General features: G+C 38.6%; 1 protein-coding gene across 7 annotated transcripts in view; it reads right to left on the reverse strand.

Moving 5' to 3' along the window:
- LPAR1 (lysophosphatidic acid receptor 1) overlaps window positions 1–17,589 on the reverse strand; it is a 164,858-nt gene that overhangs the window by 82,788 nt on the left and 64,481 nt on the right. For 5 of the 7 annotated variants that reach the window (XM_032164847.2, XM_032164849.2, XM_032164850.2 and 2 more), the window contains exons 2-3: window positions 16,949–17,026; window positions 15,547–15,691 (exon numbers count right to left, since the gene is read on the reverse strand). In XM_032164847.2, the coding sequence (XP_032020738.1) occupies window positions 15,547–15,591 (45 nt within the window). In that variant the 5' untranslated portion in view covers window positions 15,592–15,691; window positions 16,949–17,026. The remainder of the gene's footprint in view (window positions 1–15,546; window positions 15,692–16,948; window positions 17,027–17,589) is intronic. The other 2 variants (XM_032164855.2, XM_032164853.2) reach the window with 1 other exon arrangement.

A 17,589-nucleotide genomic window follows, 5' to 3' on the forward strand; every position in this document is an offset into this window, starting at 1 on the left:
ACCACAGCACGTGTATACCTACGTAACAAAACTGCACACTCTGCACATGTACCCCAGAACTTAAAGTATAGTAATAATAATACTATGTGTAGTAGGGAATAAAAGTTAATATTTTAAAAATAAAGAAAGATTAGGGCAAAATTAAATAAAATAGACTTTAAAAGACAATACAAAGGATCAAGCAAACATGAAGTTACTGTTTTGAAAAGATAAAATTGAACTACTAACTAGACTAACCAAGAAAAAAGATGACCCAAATATAATTAGAAATGAAAAAAAAGCAGTATAACTGATACCATAGAAATACAAAAAGATCATCAGACTATTATAAACAACTATACGCTAGCAAACTGGAAAACCTAGAGGAAATGGATAAATTCCTAGAAACATACAACCTACCAAGATTGAATTAAAAAGTGGAAAACCTAAACAGATCAATAATGAATAATGAGATTGAATCAGTAATAAAAGTCTCCCAACAAAATAAATTCCAGGACAAAATGACTTCACTGCCAAATGCTACCAAACTTACAAAGAATTAACACAATTCTCCTCAAAGGATTCTGAAATATCAAAGGGGGGGGGGGGACTTTTCCCTAATTCATTCTACAAGGCCAGCATTACTCTGATATCAAAACCAGAAAAGGATGCAACACAAAAAGAAAACTGCAGGGCAATATCCCGGATGAACATAGATGGAAAAAATCCTCAACAAAATATCACCAAACTGAATCTAATAGCACATCAAAAAGATAATATACCATGTTGGGTTCAGTAGCTCATAACCATAATCCCAGAATTTTGGGAGGCCAAGGTGGGAGGATCACTTGAGCCCAGGAGTTCAAGACCAGCCTGGGCAACAAAGCGAATGACATCTCTACAAAAAAAAAAAATTTTTTTTTAATTAGCAAGGCATAGTAGTGTGCATCTATAGTCCCAGCTACATGGGAGGCTGAGGCAAGAGGAACCCTTGAGCCCAGGAGCTATGATTATGCCATTGCACTCCAACCTAGGTGATAGAGTGATACTCTGTCTCAAAAATAATAATAATAATCATAATAATAATGCACCATGCACCATGATCAGGTAGGATTTATCCCATGGATGCAATGATGGTTCAACATATGCAAATCAATATATACAACACATCATATTTACGGAATGAAGAATAAATACCATATGACCATCTCAATAGATGCAAAAAAATGATAAAATTCAACATTCTTTCATGAGAAAAACTCTCAGCAAACTAGGCATAAAGGGAACATACCTCAACCTAATAAAGCCTATATATGACAGATCCACAGCTAACATCATACTGAATAGCGAAAAGCTGAAAGCCTTTCTTCTAAGAACTAGAACAACACAGGATGCCCACTTTCACCACTCCTAGTCAACATAATACTAGAAGTTCCAGCCAAAGCAATCAGGCAAGAGAAAGAAATAAAGGCATCTAAATTGGAAAAGAGGAAGGCAAATTGCCCCCCTTTGCAGATGACATGATCTTATATCTAGAAAAATCTAAAGACTCCACCAAAAATATCCTACATTGGATAAATTCAGTAAAGTTGCAGGATACAAAATCAACATACAAAAATCAATAGTGTTTTTACACACCAATAATGAACTATCCAAAAAAGAAATAAAGAAGGCAATCCCCTTTCCAAAGCTATGAAAATAAAATAAAATAAAATAATAAAATAAAATAAAATAAAAAATAAAATACCTAGGACCAAATTTAACCAAGGAGGGAAAAGACCTCTTCAAGGAAAACTACAAAACACTGATGAAAGAAAGTGAAGAGGACACAAACAAATGGAAGGACATCCCATGCTCACAGATCGAATGAATTAACATTGTTAAAATGATCATGCTACCCAAAGCAATCTACAGATTCAATGCAATCTCTATCAAAATACCAAGGTCATTTTTTACAGAAATAGAAAAAACAATCCAAAAATTCATACAGAACCAAAAACAAGCCTAAATAGCTAAAGCAATCCTGAGCAAAAAGAACAAAGCTGGAAACATCACACTATCTGGCTTCAAAATGTATCACAAAGCTATGGTAAGCAAAACAGCATGGTATTGGTATAAAAACAGACATACAGACCTGGAACAGAATAGAAAACACATAAATAAATCCCTGTATTTACAGCCAACCTATTTTTTGACAAAAGCATCAAGAACCTACATTGAGGAAAGAAACCCTCTTCAATAAGCGGTGCTGGGAAAACTGGATATCCTTATGCAGAAGAATAGAACTGGACCCCTATGTCTCACCACATATAAAAATCAACTCAAGATAAAGACTTTACTAAGACTGCAAACTATAGAACTACTAAAATAAAACATTGGGAAACACTTCGGGGCATTGATCTAGGCAAATATTTTATGGCTAAGACCTCAAAAGCACAAATAAAAACAAAAACAGGCAAAAGGGACTATTTTAAACTAAATGTTTTAAAACAATCAGTAGAATGAAGAGGCAACTGGTTGAATGGGAGAAAATACTTTCTAACTATTCATCTGACAAGGTACTAATATCCAGAGTATACAAGGAAGGAACTCAAACAAGTCAAGAGTTAAAAAAAAAAAAAAAGCAAATAATCTCATTAAAAAGTGGGCAAAGGATATGAATACACTTTCTCATAAGAAGACATACAAATGGCCAGTAGGTATGTGTAAAAAATGCTTAACTTTCCTAATCATCAGGGAAATGCAAATCAAAACCACAATGAGATATCATCTTACCCCAGCCAGAATGGCTATTTTTAAAAAGACAAAAAAATAACAAATGCTGGCAAGGATGCAGAGAAAGGGGAACTCTTATACAGTGTTGGTGGGAATGTAAATTAGTACAGCAACTATTAAAAAAAAAAAAAAAGCAGTATGGAGATGTCTCTACAAAAAAAAAAAAAAAAACCACTAAAACCAGAGAAATTCCATATGATCTAGGTATCCCCCTACTGGCTATTTATCGGAAAAGAGAAAAAAGAAAGAAAGAGAAGGTAAGAAGGATGGAAGGAAGGGAGGAAAGGAGGAAGGGAGGAATGGAGGGAGGGCATCATCCCAGCACTTTACGGGGCTGAAGCAGGCAAATTGCTTGAGCTTAGGAGTTCGAGACCAGCCTGGGCAACACGGTGAAACCCCGTCTCTACCAAAAATACAAAAAAATTAGCCAGGCATGGTGGTACACACCTGTGGTCCTAGCTACTTGGGAGGCTGAGGTGGGAGGATCACTTGAGCCTGGGTGGTGGAGGTTGCAATGAGCTGAGATCACAACCCTGCACTCCAGCCTGGGTGACAGAGTGAGACCCTGTCTCAAAAAACAAAAACAAAAACAAAAAATAAACAAACAAAAAAGTAGAAGAAGAGGAAAAAGATATCAATATGCCAAAGGGATACCTGCATTCATGTATTACCACAGCACTATTTAAAAAAGCAGAGACACAGATTCAACCTAAGTGCCTATCAATCAATGAATTAATAAATGGATAAAGAAAATGTGGTATATATATACGATGGGATACTATCTGATCATAAAAAAGAATGAAATCATGTCAGTTGCAGCAACGTGAATGGAGTGGGGGAGCAGTCATTATATTAAGCGAAATAAGCCAGACACAGAATGACAAATATCCCAGGCATGGGATCTATGAACATGGGACTAAAAAAAATTGATCTCAAGTATAGTGAATAGAATGGTGGGTACCAGAGGCTGGGAAGGGTAATGGTGAGGTGAGGATAAAGAGGGGTTAGTTAATGGGTACAAACATACAGTTAGATAGAAGGAGTAAGTTCTAACGTTCGATAGCACAGTAGGGTGGCTATAGTTAATGAAAACGTATGATATATTTCCAAATAGCTAGAAGAGAGAACTTAAAACGTTCCCAACACATTGATATAGACAGGAACACAAGGATGTGTTCCCAACACATCTCAACAGAAATAATAAGTACATGAGGTGATGAATAGCCTGAATAGCCTGACTTGATCATTACACATTCTATGTGTGTAATAAAATATCACATGTACCCTGCAAACATGTACAAATACTATGTATCAATAAATAAACCTGCAGAAGCCTACTATATTTTTTTTATGTTTTTCTCACATATGTATACATTCACAAACACATGCAGAGAGATGAAAAGTATCAATTAATGGCCTGGGCAAAGAGGAGGCTAATGGAATTAGGAAGAAGTAAAAGGGCTCCAACTTTATCTGTAATTACTGACTTGTTTTATGTATTAAGTCCCAAAAGATCCTGAAGAAATTACATCGAAATGTTAACATTTTACAAAGCTTGGTAATGGCTATGTTATTGCATTATAACTCCCTGTATGCATTTCATTTTGCTTAATTTTTTTTTAAAAAAGGAGAGAAAGAAATTGAATTAAGTCTAAGCCATTAAGAGAGAGAGGAAGAAACGGGAGGGAATGTTAATTTACTCATCCATAAAACAAAGAGAAAAAGATCACCTTCTTTTATATGTTGTACATTGAGAACTCTATCTCTGTGACATCTATTCTCCTGAAACTTTTAACCAGGTAACCCAGAAGACTTGAACCTTCATAAACCAAATGCCAGCTCTAAAGTGCTGTCTTACTTGAACTGACAGGTCAAAACAATGTAATAATTCATCCTGACAAAAATGAAAAATTATTTTCCATTAGCCCATTTTGCTGAAAGGCTAATAACAATATATTTCCTTATAAACTTATTCCATTTCAATTTTAAAAATGGAATTTTGTATCTATTTTAGTTTTTATTATTTTCTTCTACCTTCCATTATTGTCCTTTTTTAAATTACAAAACAGCTTATCTCTATAAACTGTCTTTTTTCTGTGTCAAGCTAAGAGACAGCAATAAACTTATACAATTTTTAAAAAGCAGCATTTAATATTTTAGATAACTGACAGCAATTCATTTATAACCATTTTAAGGGAAAAAAAAGCCAAATGTGCTCCTAAGACTCCTATGAGTAAATGTATTGCATTAGTCCATTTTCATACTGTTACGAAGAAATACCCAACACTGGGTAACTTATTAAAAAAAGAGGTTTAGGGCCAGGCGCAGTGGCTCATGCCTGTAATCCCAGCACTTTGGGAGGCCGAGATGGGTGGATCACCTGAGGTCAGGAGTTCAAGACCAGCCTGTGACATGGTGAAATCCCGTCTCTACTAAAAATACAAAAATTAGCCAGGCGTAGTGGCATACACTTGTAGTCCCAGCTACTTGGGAGGCTGAGGGAGGAGAATAGCTTGAAACCAGGAGGCAGAGGTTGCAGTGAACTGTGATCGTGCTACTGCACTTCAGCCTGGGTGACAGGGCAAGACTCTGTCTCAAAAAAAAAAAAAAAAATAGAAAGAAAGAAAAAGCGGTTTAATGGACTCACAGTTCCACATGTCTGGGGAGGCATCACAATCATGGCAGAAGGTGAAGGAGGAGCAAAGGCACATCGTACATGGCCGCAGGAAAGAGGGCGTGTGCAGAGGAACTGCTCTTTATAAAACCATCAGATCTCATGAGACTTATTTACTATCATGACAACAGCATGGGAAAAACCCACCCCTATGATTCAATTACCTCCCACCAGGTCCCTCCCACAACATGAGGATTATGGGAGCTACGAATTCAGGATAAGATTTGGGTGGGAACACAGTCAAACCATATCATGTATATTCATGATACATCATTTGAAAGAGTAAAATACTATGGTGTAACTGATTACTATAATCCTCACAATCATTTGCCACCTTGTTTCTCCTGCCTTTTCTTTCTCCGCTGCCATAGCATTGAATTCCCCTCTGCAACTTCAGTGTTGCCCTAGTTTTCCAGTTAGTTTTGAATGAGACAGTGGAATGATCTATGGCTGAGTCTCTCCATCTTGACCTATCTTACATAAGTGGGATCTACATCTGACCATGACAGCTCATTCCTAAATTCCCATCAGTCATCTCTATACAATCCAGCATGTCAGTGGTGAGCACTGCACTATGACCTGTGCCACTGAGCTGGGATGCTTCCTGGGTCTTCTCCTCCACTGTCTTTACCAGGTTACTGCAGTAACCTGATCAACCACAATTAAGGTAATACTAAACAGAGTTCTAAGTATGCAAAGCCCTGAGAGTTGGGGCCTACACCTGCTCCACTCCAAATCCTTCCTATGCTTGGTGGTGGAAACTCATCTAAGTGCAAATGTTTTGATATCATCTGCTGGACATTCTGACTTTGAAATCAGCCACCTAGTTCACCAACACACACACCCTACTCTTCTTCCTGCAAGATTGGAATTCCTGCTACTAAAGGTTGTCTGAATAATTGAAAGTTGCTTTATTTCCAACCTATGCTTTCAGAAACTAATATGCTCCATGGCCCTCTAATAAAACATATTCTCTGATGCTGAGAAGCAAGTATCAACCCACTTTTGCTTTTCTCCTGGCCTGAGCCTGCCTAACACAATCATGTATAAAATGGGATAAGTTTAACTTAAGGGCAGCTCTTAAGTGATGTTATGCAATTACCAAATGGCAGTATTAATATTATCACACAGCAGGGAAAGGCTGATTTTTTTAAATGACAGTCTTATTAAGGCAAGGTACAGATCTTAAAAGACAGAAATCCCCTGGACTCTATAATTATGATTTTCTCAGGTGGAAAAAAACAGCAGGCCATTGTCCAACCTTAGTGTGTATTCACAGCAAAGCTGCAACAAAAGTTCAAAGAAAGATAGCTGGAGAATCTAGGGGTATGAAAAGGAGATTGGGCAAACAGTTCCATGATGGGCAAGAAGTGGGAAAAAGCCAGACCCACTTTGAAAGATAAAAGAGTAGCTCCATTAACCATTAAAGACTAAACCAATTAAAAAGGATGTATTAGAAAGAAAAATAAACAAACATGAAGGGTGTCATATGTGGTTTACCCTAGGTGCCCCTGTACAATTTCATCTTATGAATAGAAAATTCAAAATGGGCTTTCAGATTCCAAAATAATATCTCTTCTCAAGCCTTATCTGAGTTTATAAACACAAAAGGAGGCACAAGATGAATTTAAATTGCAATATGGGAACAAATTTAACTTCTAATAGAAACACAGTTCAAGATGAAGTCAGAAGTCTCAATGTTTATCTCCACATGCATTTATTCCTGGCAATACGTTAGAGTTTCCCATAGAGTGTTTATTCAACGTGGCCTTCCTTTGATGGGTCTTCTGGCATACCACATACACAGACCATATGTAGTGGTTCCTCTTTCTCCCTGTAAAGAACTTCCAGAATAATCATGGGGAAAAGGGAAAGAACTAACATACGTCAGGTATCTATTAAAAGGCTGATACTATACAAAGCACTTAGCAGTTATTTTGCCATTTAATCTTGTGACCACAGTGTATGTTATTTGAATTCTAGAGATTTTAAAAAATGAAGCTGAAAAAGACCTATATATTGAAGATCCCCTAGCTATGGTGTATAACAGTCTGGATTTGAACAAAAATCCACCTGGGTCTACGGCCTATGCATTACCTTTTCTCAATTCTATGTTGAGAAGACGAAATTATCGTGTGGCACTGGAAACATACTTCATACTGCAGTTAATTGTTCACATTTTAGTTTGAAAGAAAGCACTATCAAGATAATCTGTAATCCCTTACTTCAGAGACTCATAATTTAATAATTGCAAACGTTGTATGAATTCCCTTATTCTGGAGCCTTCTGTGTGTCTCATTTTTGTATTCTTCAGTTGTGAAATATTCTAGTTACAATTTCAATCTATTTTCTCACTTAGAAAATAAAGAGAGGAAGTGGAATTGCCTTTTTAAACCTTAAGAGTCATTGAATCATTTTATGCAGAAGAGTAAACTGATCTAATCAATGTTTTTAAAAAATAAAAATAAACCCACCAACTACAAAAACACATTTTAGAAAAGCAACTGAAGAAACCTGAATATGAATTGAGTATCAAGTGATATTAAGGAGTTATTTATACTTTTGCTAAGTGTGATGATGGCACTGTGGTTATTTAAGCAAATTATTTTTTAGATATGCATATTAACATAAGGGGATTTTTTAAAAGTTAACAATGCTAGGGATTCTAAAACACTTCATCCCCCAAAAAAGGAGCAAGTGAAGCAAGTATGTCAAAATGTTATTACTGAATCTATGTGTTGGCTATATTGAGATTATTTTTATTTTTGTGAATGTCTGAAAACTGCCATAGTACGAAGTTCTATCCAAAAAGACGAATCTTTCAGCCTCAAAAAAAACAACCCATTTAATGTGAAATTCAGTTGCTTTGATAAAAAAAAAAAAATCCTCTTTCTAATATCAGAAATAAAACCTTCTAAAACACAGATTTTGAAAATACATATTTTGTTGAGAGTACCTATTGGTAAGGATGTCCAAACAAAAGTGTCTTCCAAAAAACAACAAGCAAACACCAATCACTTTTTTTTTTTTTTTTGAGACAGAGTCTCACTGTTTCACCCAGGCTGGAGTGCAGTGGCGCAATCTTGGCTCACTGCAACCTGCAACCTTTGCCTCCTGGGTTCAAGCAATTCTCCTGTCTCAGCCTCCCGAATAGCTGAGAATACAGGTGCACGCCACCACACCCGGCTGATTTTTGTATTTGCCGTAGAGACAGGGTTTCACCATATTGGCCAGGCTGTCTCAAACTTCTGACCTCAGGTGATCCACCAGTCTCGACCTCCCAAAGACATTGAAAATCTACCCAAATTCACATCTTCAATGAAAGCTACAGGAAATCACTTGGAGGGATCAAAATATCTTTATGTTCTTGGCTTAAAACCAAAATGGTTGTGAACAGGCAACCTACAGAATGGGAGAAAAATTTTGCAATCTATCCATCTGACAAAGGTCTAATATCCAGAATCTACAAGGAACTTAAATTTAAGAGAAAAAACAACCCCATCAAAATGTGGGTGAAGGATATGAACAGATACTTCTCAAAAGAAGACATTTATGTATCCAACAAACATATGAAAAAAAGCTCATTATTCCTGGTCATTAGAGAAATGCAAATCAAAACCACAATGAGATACCATCTTACACCAGTTAGAATGGCGATTATTAAAAAGTCAGGAAACAACAGATGCTGGAGAGGATGTGGAGAAATGGGAATATCTTTACACTGTTGGTGGGAGTATGAACTAGTTCAACCTTTGTGGAAGACAGTGTGGTGATTCCTCAAGGATCTAGAATCAGAAATAACCATGTGACCCAGCAATCCCATTACTGGGTATATACCCAAAGGATTATAAATCATTTCTACTATGAAGACACATGCATGCACATGTTTATTGTAGCACTATTTACAATAGCAAAGACTTGGAAACAACCCAGATGCCCATCAATGATAGACTGGATAAAGAAGATATGGCACATATACCATGGAATACTATGCAGCCATAAAAAAGAATGAGTTCATGTCTTTTGTAGGGACATGGATGAAGCTGAAAACCATCATTCTCAGCAAACTATCACAGGAACAGAAAACCAAATACCACATATTCTCACTCATAAGTGGGAGATGAACAATGAGAACACATGGATGCAGGGAGGGGAACATCACACACTAGGGCCTGTCTGGGGGTGGGGGAAAAAGGGAGGGAGAGCATTAGAACAAATACCTATTGTATGCGGGCTTAAAATCTAGATGATGGGCCGGGCATGCTGGCTCACACCTGCAATCTCAGCACTTTGGCAGGCCAAGGTGGGCAGATCACTAGGTCAGGAGTTCCAGACCAGCCTGGCCAACATAGTGAAACCTCATCTCTACTAAAAATGCAAAAATTAGCCAGACATGGTGGCACATGCCTGTAGTCCCAGCTACTCAGGAGGCTGAGGCAGGAGAATCGCTTGAACTCAGGAGGCAGAGGTTGTGGTGAGCCAAGATCACGCCATTGCACTCCAGCCTGGGCAATAGAGTGAGACTCCATCTCAATAAAAAAAAAAAAAACCAACCTAGATGATGGGTTGATAGGTACAGCAAACTACCATGGCACATGTATACCTATGTAACAAACCTGCACGTTCTGCACATGTATCCCAGAACTTAAAGTAAAATATTTTAAAATAAAATAATTTAAATTCAAATAAATATAAAAATAAAAATTAAAAAATAACAAAATGGTCATGTAACAAATGAGTGACAGAATGATACACCTTGAAAAATACTGATAAAGAAGAGTCTTTCCTTACTGGAATCATAGGTGTGAGATCTGAATATCTTTTAGGTTCTCAGATACCTATTCTGGCCTCTAATATAATCCTAGGTTTGAGAGAAGACAAACTGCTCACTCTGGTACTGAACTATTGACTCTTTAATGAAAAATGAAAATGAAACTTTTAATCCAGCTTCTATCCACAGTAACCTGATCAAGCACAGGGTAATGCTTAAAACCGTGCTAGAAACAGAAAATGGCTCTGGAGAGCTGCAAGTTTGTTTGGTTTCCTACCCCATCCCCATGCCCCCAATATCCACAGGACACGAACACATTAACTCAACCTAATGATGAACAGGTTCCTGTCTGCAAATACATCCTGGGAGTTTCCTTTGGATAAGAAAACTCTTTCAGTGTCTGGACCAGCAGAATTACAAATCAGCTACAAACACAGCATCTTCTTAGTGCTGCTAGTCCAGTTTCGTCTTAGTATTCATCACCCAGCTTTGTAAGAGCTAGGTGCTCTCTCAGCATGAGAAAACAAAAATCTGTCTCAGAGTCAAGGCAGGGGTAAAGCAGATAATACAAACTTGCCCCACTTCAAAGCACAAGGCATATCTTTCAACTAACTAAACAGCAATCCCAGCAGGCGTGACAATGCAAGCTGTCTTCCCTATTATTGTTTGAAACAATCACAAGCTATTTGTTCATATTAATTCGTTTATATGTAGTACTAGGCAGCCTTGATTAGAAAAATGTTCTTTGTTACCCAATGAATAGAGTAACAAACAAAACCAAAAGCTTTTTTAAAAAATTGTTTTGGCCTTAGAAAAGGATTTTCAGGTCTTTTACACTTGAATGTGGATTTATCTTTACAAGGTCCCTGGATTCACTGGAAAAGAATGCAAGTTGATGTGCCAAACAATACCAGGCTAAGGTGACTGAGTGAGCTGCTTATTATGCTTGCCCACGAAGATGCTATATCTAAATTATTTTTACCTTCTTTGAACCTGGGCAAAACTGATAATAAGGGAGAAGACATCAGTAGAAGCTCTGGGGCAAGCGCAAGTCAGCCTTGGACTAAATTTGACTGTACAAATTACATGTGAGGAACTGACATATAATTAGGAGGCCCATCATTGGCCAAAGGATCCTGGGAACCAAGTGACCCAATGGTCTGCATCTCTCCAGAAGAAGCCATCTATCTCTGTGACCTAATGCCCGAGTGTATAGCTGACTGCTTCCCCGTGGGCTTAGTTCCCCAACCATCAGAGGCTGCCACTATTCCCAAAATACAGTGAGAATAATGGAACTACCCTGGTTAAGGTTAATTAACAAACTTGCTCAATAAAACAATTATTGAAAGTCAGAACTTGAACCCAGGTCTATTTCAAAGGCTGGGACCATTAAGCTAACAAAGACTTCTTTTAAGATCAATGTTAAATTCGTTAATATGGTTTGAAAGACCTTGTAAAATCTCCAATTTTATAACCTAACCCATTTATGCTAATTCTAGCATTTGCCGATTTCTGCAGTGTAACTATTCCATGTGGCTGATTTCAAGCTGCTAGCGTGAAGTCAATTGGCTCGCAAAATTCCTGAAAATTTAACAATCCGCCTCTTTGAGTTGGTATAGGTGGCTCCAGGGACATCACTGTTTACAACCTCATGCCCCACTGTAGTGCAACCATCCAAAACAAAATTCTAAATGCTTTGCTCTCTCTCTCTCTCTCTCTCTCTCTCACACACACACCTTGGGACACTTGACATTCACCTATGCTTTTTCTTCTCCTTTACCAAAATAACTCATATTCATTTGCTCTCAGCCTAGTGGTCTTCCTTCAAGAAGCCTTCCCTGATCCTCTAAATCTTTTCTTGGGTCTCTACTTTCCTCCGAGAGCACCCATACTTCCTGTATTTGTGCATTCCTGCATGGGTGACAAAGCGCTGTAACTTTTTGTTTTATCTGTATATCTCCCACTATATCTCTAAACTCTGGCAGGGCAAAACTTATTTCTCTTATTTATTCTTGCATCCCCCAGCCCTGCCACAAGGCTTGCTGAGCAATAATAACAATGCTTGCTAACATGCACTGGGCAATATGTGCCCAGAATATGTGCCAGGCACTATTCTGAGTTTTATAGAAATTATTTCATTTCCTCCTTAAAATAACTCTATCGGGTTGGCTTCATTATTGCTATGCTCATTCCGTGGGTAAGGAAATAGAGGCACTAAGAGGGTGGATACCTTCCCCTCGGGCTCAGGTAATTAGTAAATTGAAGCAGGGTGACTGGTGAGCCTATGTGCCTCCCTCAAGAAACCAGTGTTTCTTGGTCATATTTTTTTCTCATTAGTGATCCTTAAGGAGAAAAATTAATTACATTTAAATTTTCTCTAGTGAGAAAAAACTAAATACTAAGGAATAAGATTTTGTTGGATAGAGGTATAAGCTTTGGAGGGATTTTTTTCATCTCCCAAAACCCAATTTTTGTCCTCTTGGGGCAATATCACTATGTTAAGAATGTATGTTCTAGGACTTTCATTATCCATTTCCATTAATGTACCATATATTTGTCCCTAAAAATAGTCTTGTTTTAGAATTTTAATGGTATCTTCCTGTAAGTACTATTTTGCATCTTGCTTTCTTTTTCCTCTATACGATATCTTGGAGTAATATATAACTGTGTAGACATCCTCATTTTAAAACTACCAAATAGTGGTCGGGCGCAGTGGATCATGGCTGTAATCCCAGAACTTTGGGAGGCCGAGATGGGCAGATCACCTGAAGTCAGGAGTTTGAGACCAGCCTGGACAACATGGTGAAACCCCATCTCTACTAAAAATACAAAAATTAACAGGGCGTGGAGGCACACGCCTATAATCCCAGCTACTTGGGAGGCTGAGGCAAGAGAATCGCTGGAACCCAGAAGGTGGAGGTTGCAGTGAGCCAAGATCGTGCCACTACACTCCAGCCTGGGCAATAGAGCGAGACTCCATCTCAAAAAATAAAAAATAAAAATAAATAAAATGACTGAATAGTATTTTAATCATGTCCACATTCCTGAATTCATTAAGTCTTTCTACTATTGGATATTCACAAAATTTTGTACTTCTTGGTTTGCAACCAATGCTTCAATGAATATCTTTATACATTCCTTATACACTCCTTGGGCTCAGGTGTGAGTGTTTTTCTAATGTAGATTCCAAGACAGGAGCAGGGCATGTGCAGAAGTGTATAATTTTAATAGACACTGTTGAATTACCCTCCAGAGTGACTGTACCAATTTACTTTCCCACAGAGAATTTACAAGAGTACACATTTTCCCCAGTGATTGTATGAAATAGAACCTCTTTCTCCTTCGGGCAGTGTTAACCATTTTAATTAAATGAGTCATTTAGAGGCATTTCTATTCCTCACCAGCTGATAGGAGCTTGTGTAACAGAGAAGATATATAGTTAAGAAGATGCTGTTGGAAATGCTGACAGATGACAGCAGCAAACCAGGACGTGGAAATGCCCTTTATAGAAAACCTGCACTAACCTAACTCACTTCACAAAAGGACTAAGAAGAGTCATTATATGGGAACAGCTGCAGTGGACTTTGAAACGGTGACCTCAGGTAACAGGCACTAAATCTCTTTGCCCATTCTCCAGGTCTCTCAGACACCAAAAAAAGTCTATTGAAGATAAGGGAAACCAAACACCCAAAGTAAATGAAGTGTTGAAAGGACAATGGTCCACTTACCAGAAAGAGGAATGCATATGACGATGGTAACACTAAACATTCTGGAAAATAATACTAAAGGCCTTAGTACTTTATTCTTTATTCATATAATATGAATAAAGGGCTTTATTCATATGATAAAATCCCAAGGTTGATAACAATGATGACATCCCAAATGGTGCTGAGGAGAAAACACTATACTATACGAACGAAAAATGCCCCTTGTTCTCCTTTTTCCCTCTCTTCCTTCTCTCCCTCTCTCACAAACACACAAACCCCTACTTAAAATACATACAAAATTGAATAGCCTGCAAAATCATACTGAAAAAAACAGTGTGGAACAACATTCTGTATCAAGTTCAAATTTCAATCAATATGGCTCTTTCTTGAAAGTATGCTTTTTTCTTCAAAGTTGCCCGGCAGTGGCTCAGACCTGTAATCCCAGCACTTTGGGAGGCCAAGGCAGGTGGACCATTTGAGGTCAAGAGTTCAAGACCAGCCTGACCAACATGGTGAAACCCCATCTCTACTAAAATACAAAAATTAGCTCAGTGTGGTGGTGGGCACCTGTAACCTCAGCTACTCGGGAAGCTGAGACAGGAGAATTGCTTGAACCCAGGAGGCAGAGGTTGCAGTGAGCCATGAGCCAAGATCACGCCACTACACTCCAGCCTGGGCAACACAGCAGGGCTCTCTCTCAAAAAAATAAATAAATAAAAATAAAATTGGCCAAAAAATGATTGTCACAAATGAGAGAGGAGGTCACACTATAGAAAGAAGATAAATGAAGAGCAAATGGGAAACTATACTTGCTGAGCACCTCTGTATGCCTCATGTACATAAACCATCATTTAATCCATGTAACCATCATGTGAGGAATTATTACATGAGAGGAAACTGAAGCTGAGAGAGGGTGGCATGACTAAGGCTCTTTATACTGCAATCAGAGGAGCAGAGATGTGAACTGTGGCCTTACGACTCCAAAGTCTGTTTCCACATTGTACCCTCCTGCCTGCTGAATCTGAAAGAGTCCAGCAAATGCCTGATTAAATAAGGCTGTAAAATCATCTGAACAAAGACCATGTCCCTGCCGTATTACTGCTCTTCACTGGACAGAAAAAAATAACTCATATGATTGCTGTTCAGAAGTTTCTGGAATTGCATTTTGTTTTCAAAGTTCCTAGAACAGGTCAAGGCAAAAGAGTAAGTATAGGAGGAGGACAACTAGACAGCCCTCAGAAAACTTGTTCTAAAATTAGATCCATTCTGATATATTTCATTAAACCCCACCCCACCTCCCGGCCCACAAAAAAGCCAAGAGAGGAAAAGCAGCAGGGTTTACTACTGACTTACTTTGATTTAGAGTTTGATGCCTATAATGAGTCAGGCATTCTAAGCACTGAAAACCAAGGCCTCCTATGAACAGAGGCCAGTTCACTAAAATCACTTGTTCATTGTTCCAGCTGCTTCCTGAACTAAATGGCACCTCACTCACAAAAGCACCGTTATTCAAATACGCACCAAATGATAGCGAGAGAGATATACATGATCCCTAGCATCAAACACACTTCCTGAAGCCCAGTTTAAATATTTGACAAACTTATGATTACCTCAGACCTCTGCTAGTTTGAAGCCCTTACCTGGGGCTGTGAAATTACAGGGATGGAAGTAGAGATGGCAGCCATGTCAGCTCTGTGGTTGTAGGTGGTGAACAGGCCCCAGAACTATGGGAGACAAATTTTGTTTGCTGATCAGATCGAGGTCATGCTAGGAGAAGCTGTGTACCTGTAAAACAACAGGAAAACCCACATTTAGCATAAAAGGACTAGCATATGGGTGTGAAGTACCATTGGCCAAAGGAGGTAAGAATCCCTAGACGTCAAGTGTCAAATACTAGCTTAATGCAAACAGAAAGCCAGTAGGGAAAAGCTAAGTTCTAAAAGCCACAACTTCTGTGCTGTCTGTCCAAATACTCTTAAGTTGAGGAATTTTCATAGGTTTGAATCCAACATCCCAGCTAGATGTTTTGGGAAGACAGTTTCAAGTTGCAGAGCTGGGGAGGGTGAGGCGGGGGAAAAGCCACCCTGCCATTAAATAATAAAGGAATAATCCACAGTGGAGAGCTGATGGCTTACATCGAGGACAAAGAGAATGCAGTAACCACCCCCACTTATCTGAGGAGTGGATTCTAAGCCCCCCAGTGGATACTTGAAACTGTGGATAGTGGGCCAGGTGTGGTGGCTCACGCCTATAATCTCAGCTCTTTGGGAAGTCAAGGGGGAAGGATTACCTGAGGTCAGGAGTTTGAGACCAGCCTGGCCAACATGGCAAAACCCCATCTCTACTAAAAATATAAAAATTAGCCAGGCATGGTGGCACATGCCTGTAATCCTAGCTACTCGGGAGGCTGAGGCAGGAGAATTGCTTGAACCTGGGAGGTGAATGTTGCAGTGAGCCAAGATGGCACCACTGCACTCGAGCCTGGGCGACACAGCGAGACTCCTTCTCAAAAAAAAGAAAAAGAAAAAGAAACTGTGAATAGTACCCAACCCTGTATATAACAGAGACAGCTACTAAGTGACTAATGTGCAGGTAGCATATACAGTGTGGAGACGCAGGACAAAGGGACAAATCACATGGACAGTATGAGATTTCACTTACGCTATACAGAATGGTATGCAATTTACAACTTGTGAATTGTTTCTGAAACTTTTCATTTAATATTTTTGGACCAAGCTTGACTGCAGGTAACTGAAACTGTGGAAAGTGAAACTTTGCATAAAGGTGGACTACCACAATACCGTCAAGTGATTAGATATCACCCAGTCCAACCCCACCTATTTGCAGAAGAAAAAATTGACGCTTAGAGAAGAAAAGGGACTAGAGTCACACATTTAATGGTAGAAACAGGACTACAGCAGCAACTCCAGTTCCCAGGCTTATATGAAACATAATGAAGTGAATGTGTTCCCTGCCTATATTTCCTCAAGGAACTCAAGTTCCTTAAGGAACTGCTTTTAAGACTAAAGAAAGGCAAGATACCTGATGCTGTAGGTGTCAGTCCTGAGAAGTCAGGTACTCAGACAGGTGGATGGGGAGCTTCATAAATCAGACATCCACCTGTGTGAGAAAGAGAACATTTCTAAAATCCTTTTGACATCCTCAGAGAGAGGATGCTAAATAAGCACAAAGTATAACCAAATCTTTTATTCACATGTTCATTAAGAAAACTCAGAAAGATGCTAACTTCCCTGTAGTAAATCACGGCCCTAGTTCTGTCCAAAGGCTGATGTGACTCTTTCCACATTGCAGTTTGGTCCAGAAGAAAAAAATTTTTCATTTTAAGAAAAGATTTTTTAAAAATTCATTTTTAAGAAACATTTTCCTTTTCCGGTGATTTTCATACCCCCTAACAATATCTTTTCTTTTATTCAAAGGACGTTATTGGCTGGGCACAGCAGCTCATGCCTGTAATCTCAAAACTTTGGGAGGTCGATGGGGGCAGATCATTAGAGGTCAGGAATTTAAGACCAGCCTGACCAACATGGTGAAACCCCAACTCTACTAAAAATATAAAAATTAGCTAGGCATGGTGGCACATGCCTGTAATCTCACCTACTCAGGAGGCTGAGGCAGGAGAATCACTTGAACCCAGGAGGTGGAGGTTGCAGTGAGACGAGATC

Source organism: Hylobates moloch, unplaced genomic scaffold (genome assembly GCF_009828535.3).
Source record: "Hylobates moloch isolate HMO894 unplaced genomic scaffold, HMol_V3 SCAFFOLD_10, whole genome shotgun sequence".
Taxonomy (NCBI): domain Eukaryota; kingdom Metazoa; phylum Chordata; class Mammalia; order Primates; family Hylobatidae; genus Hylobates; species Hylobates moloch.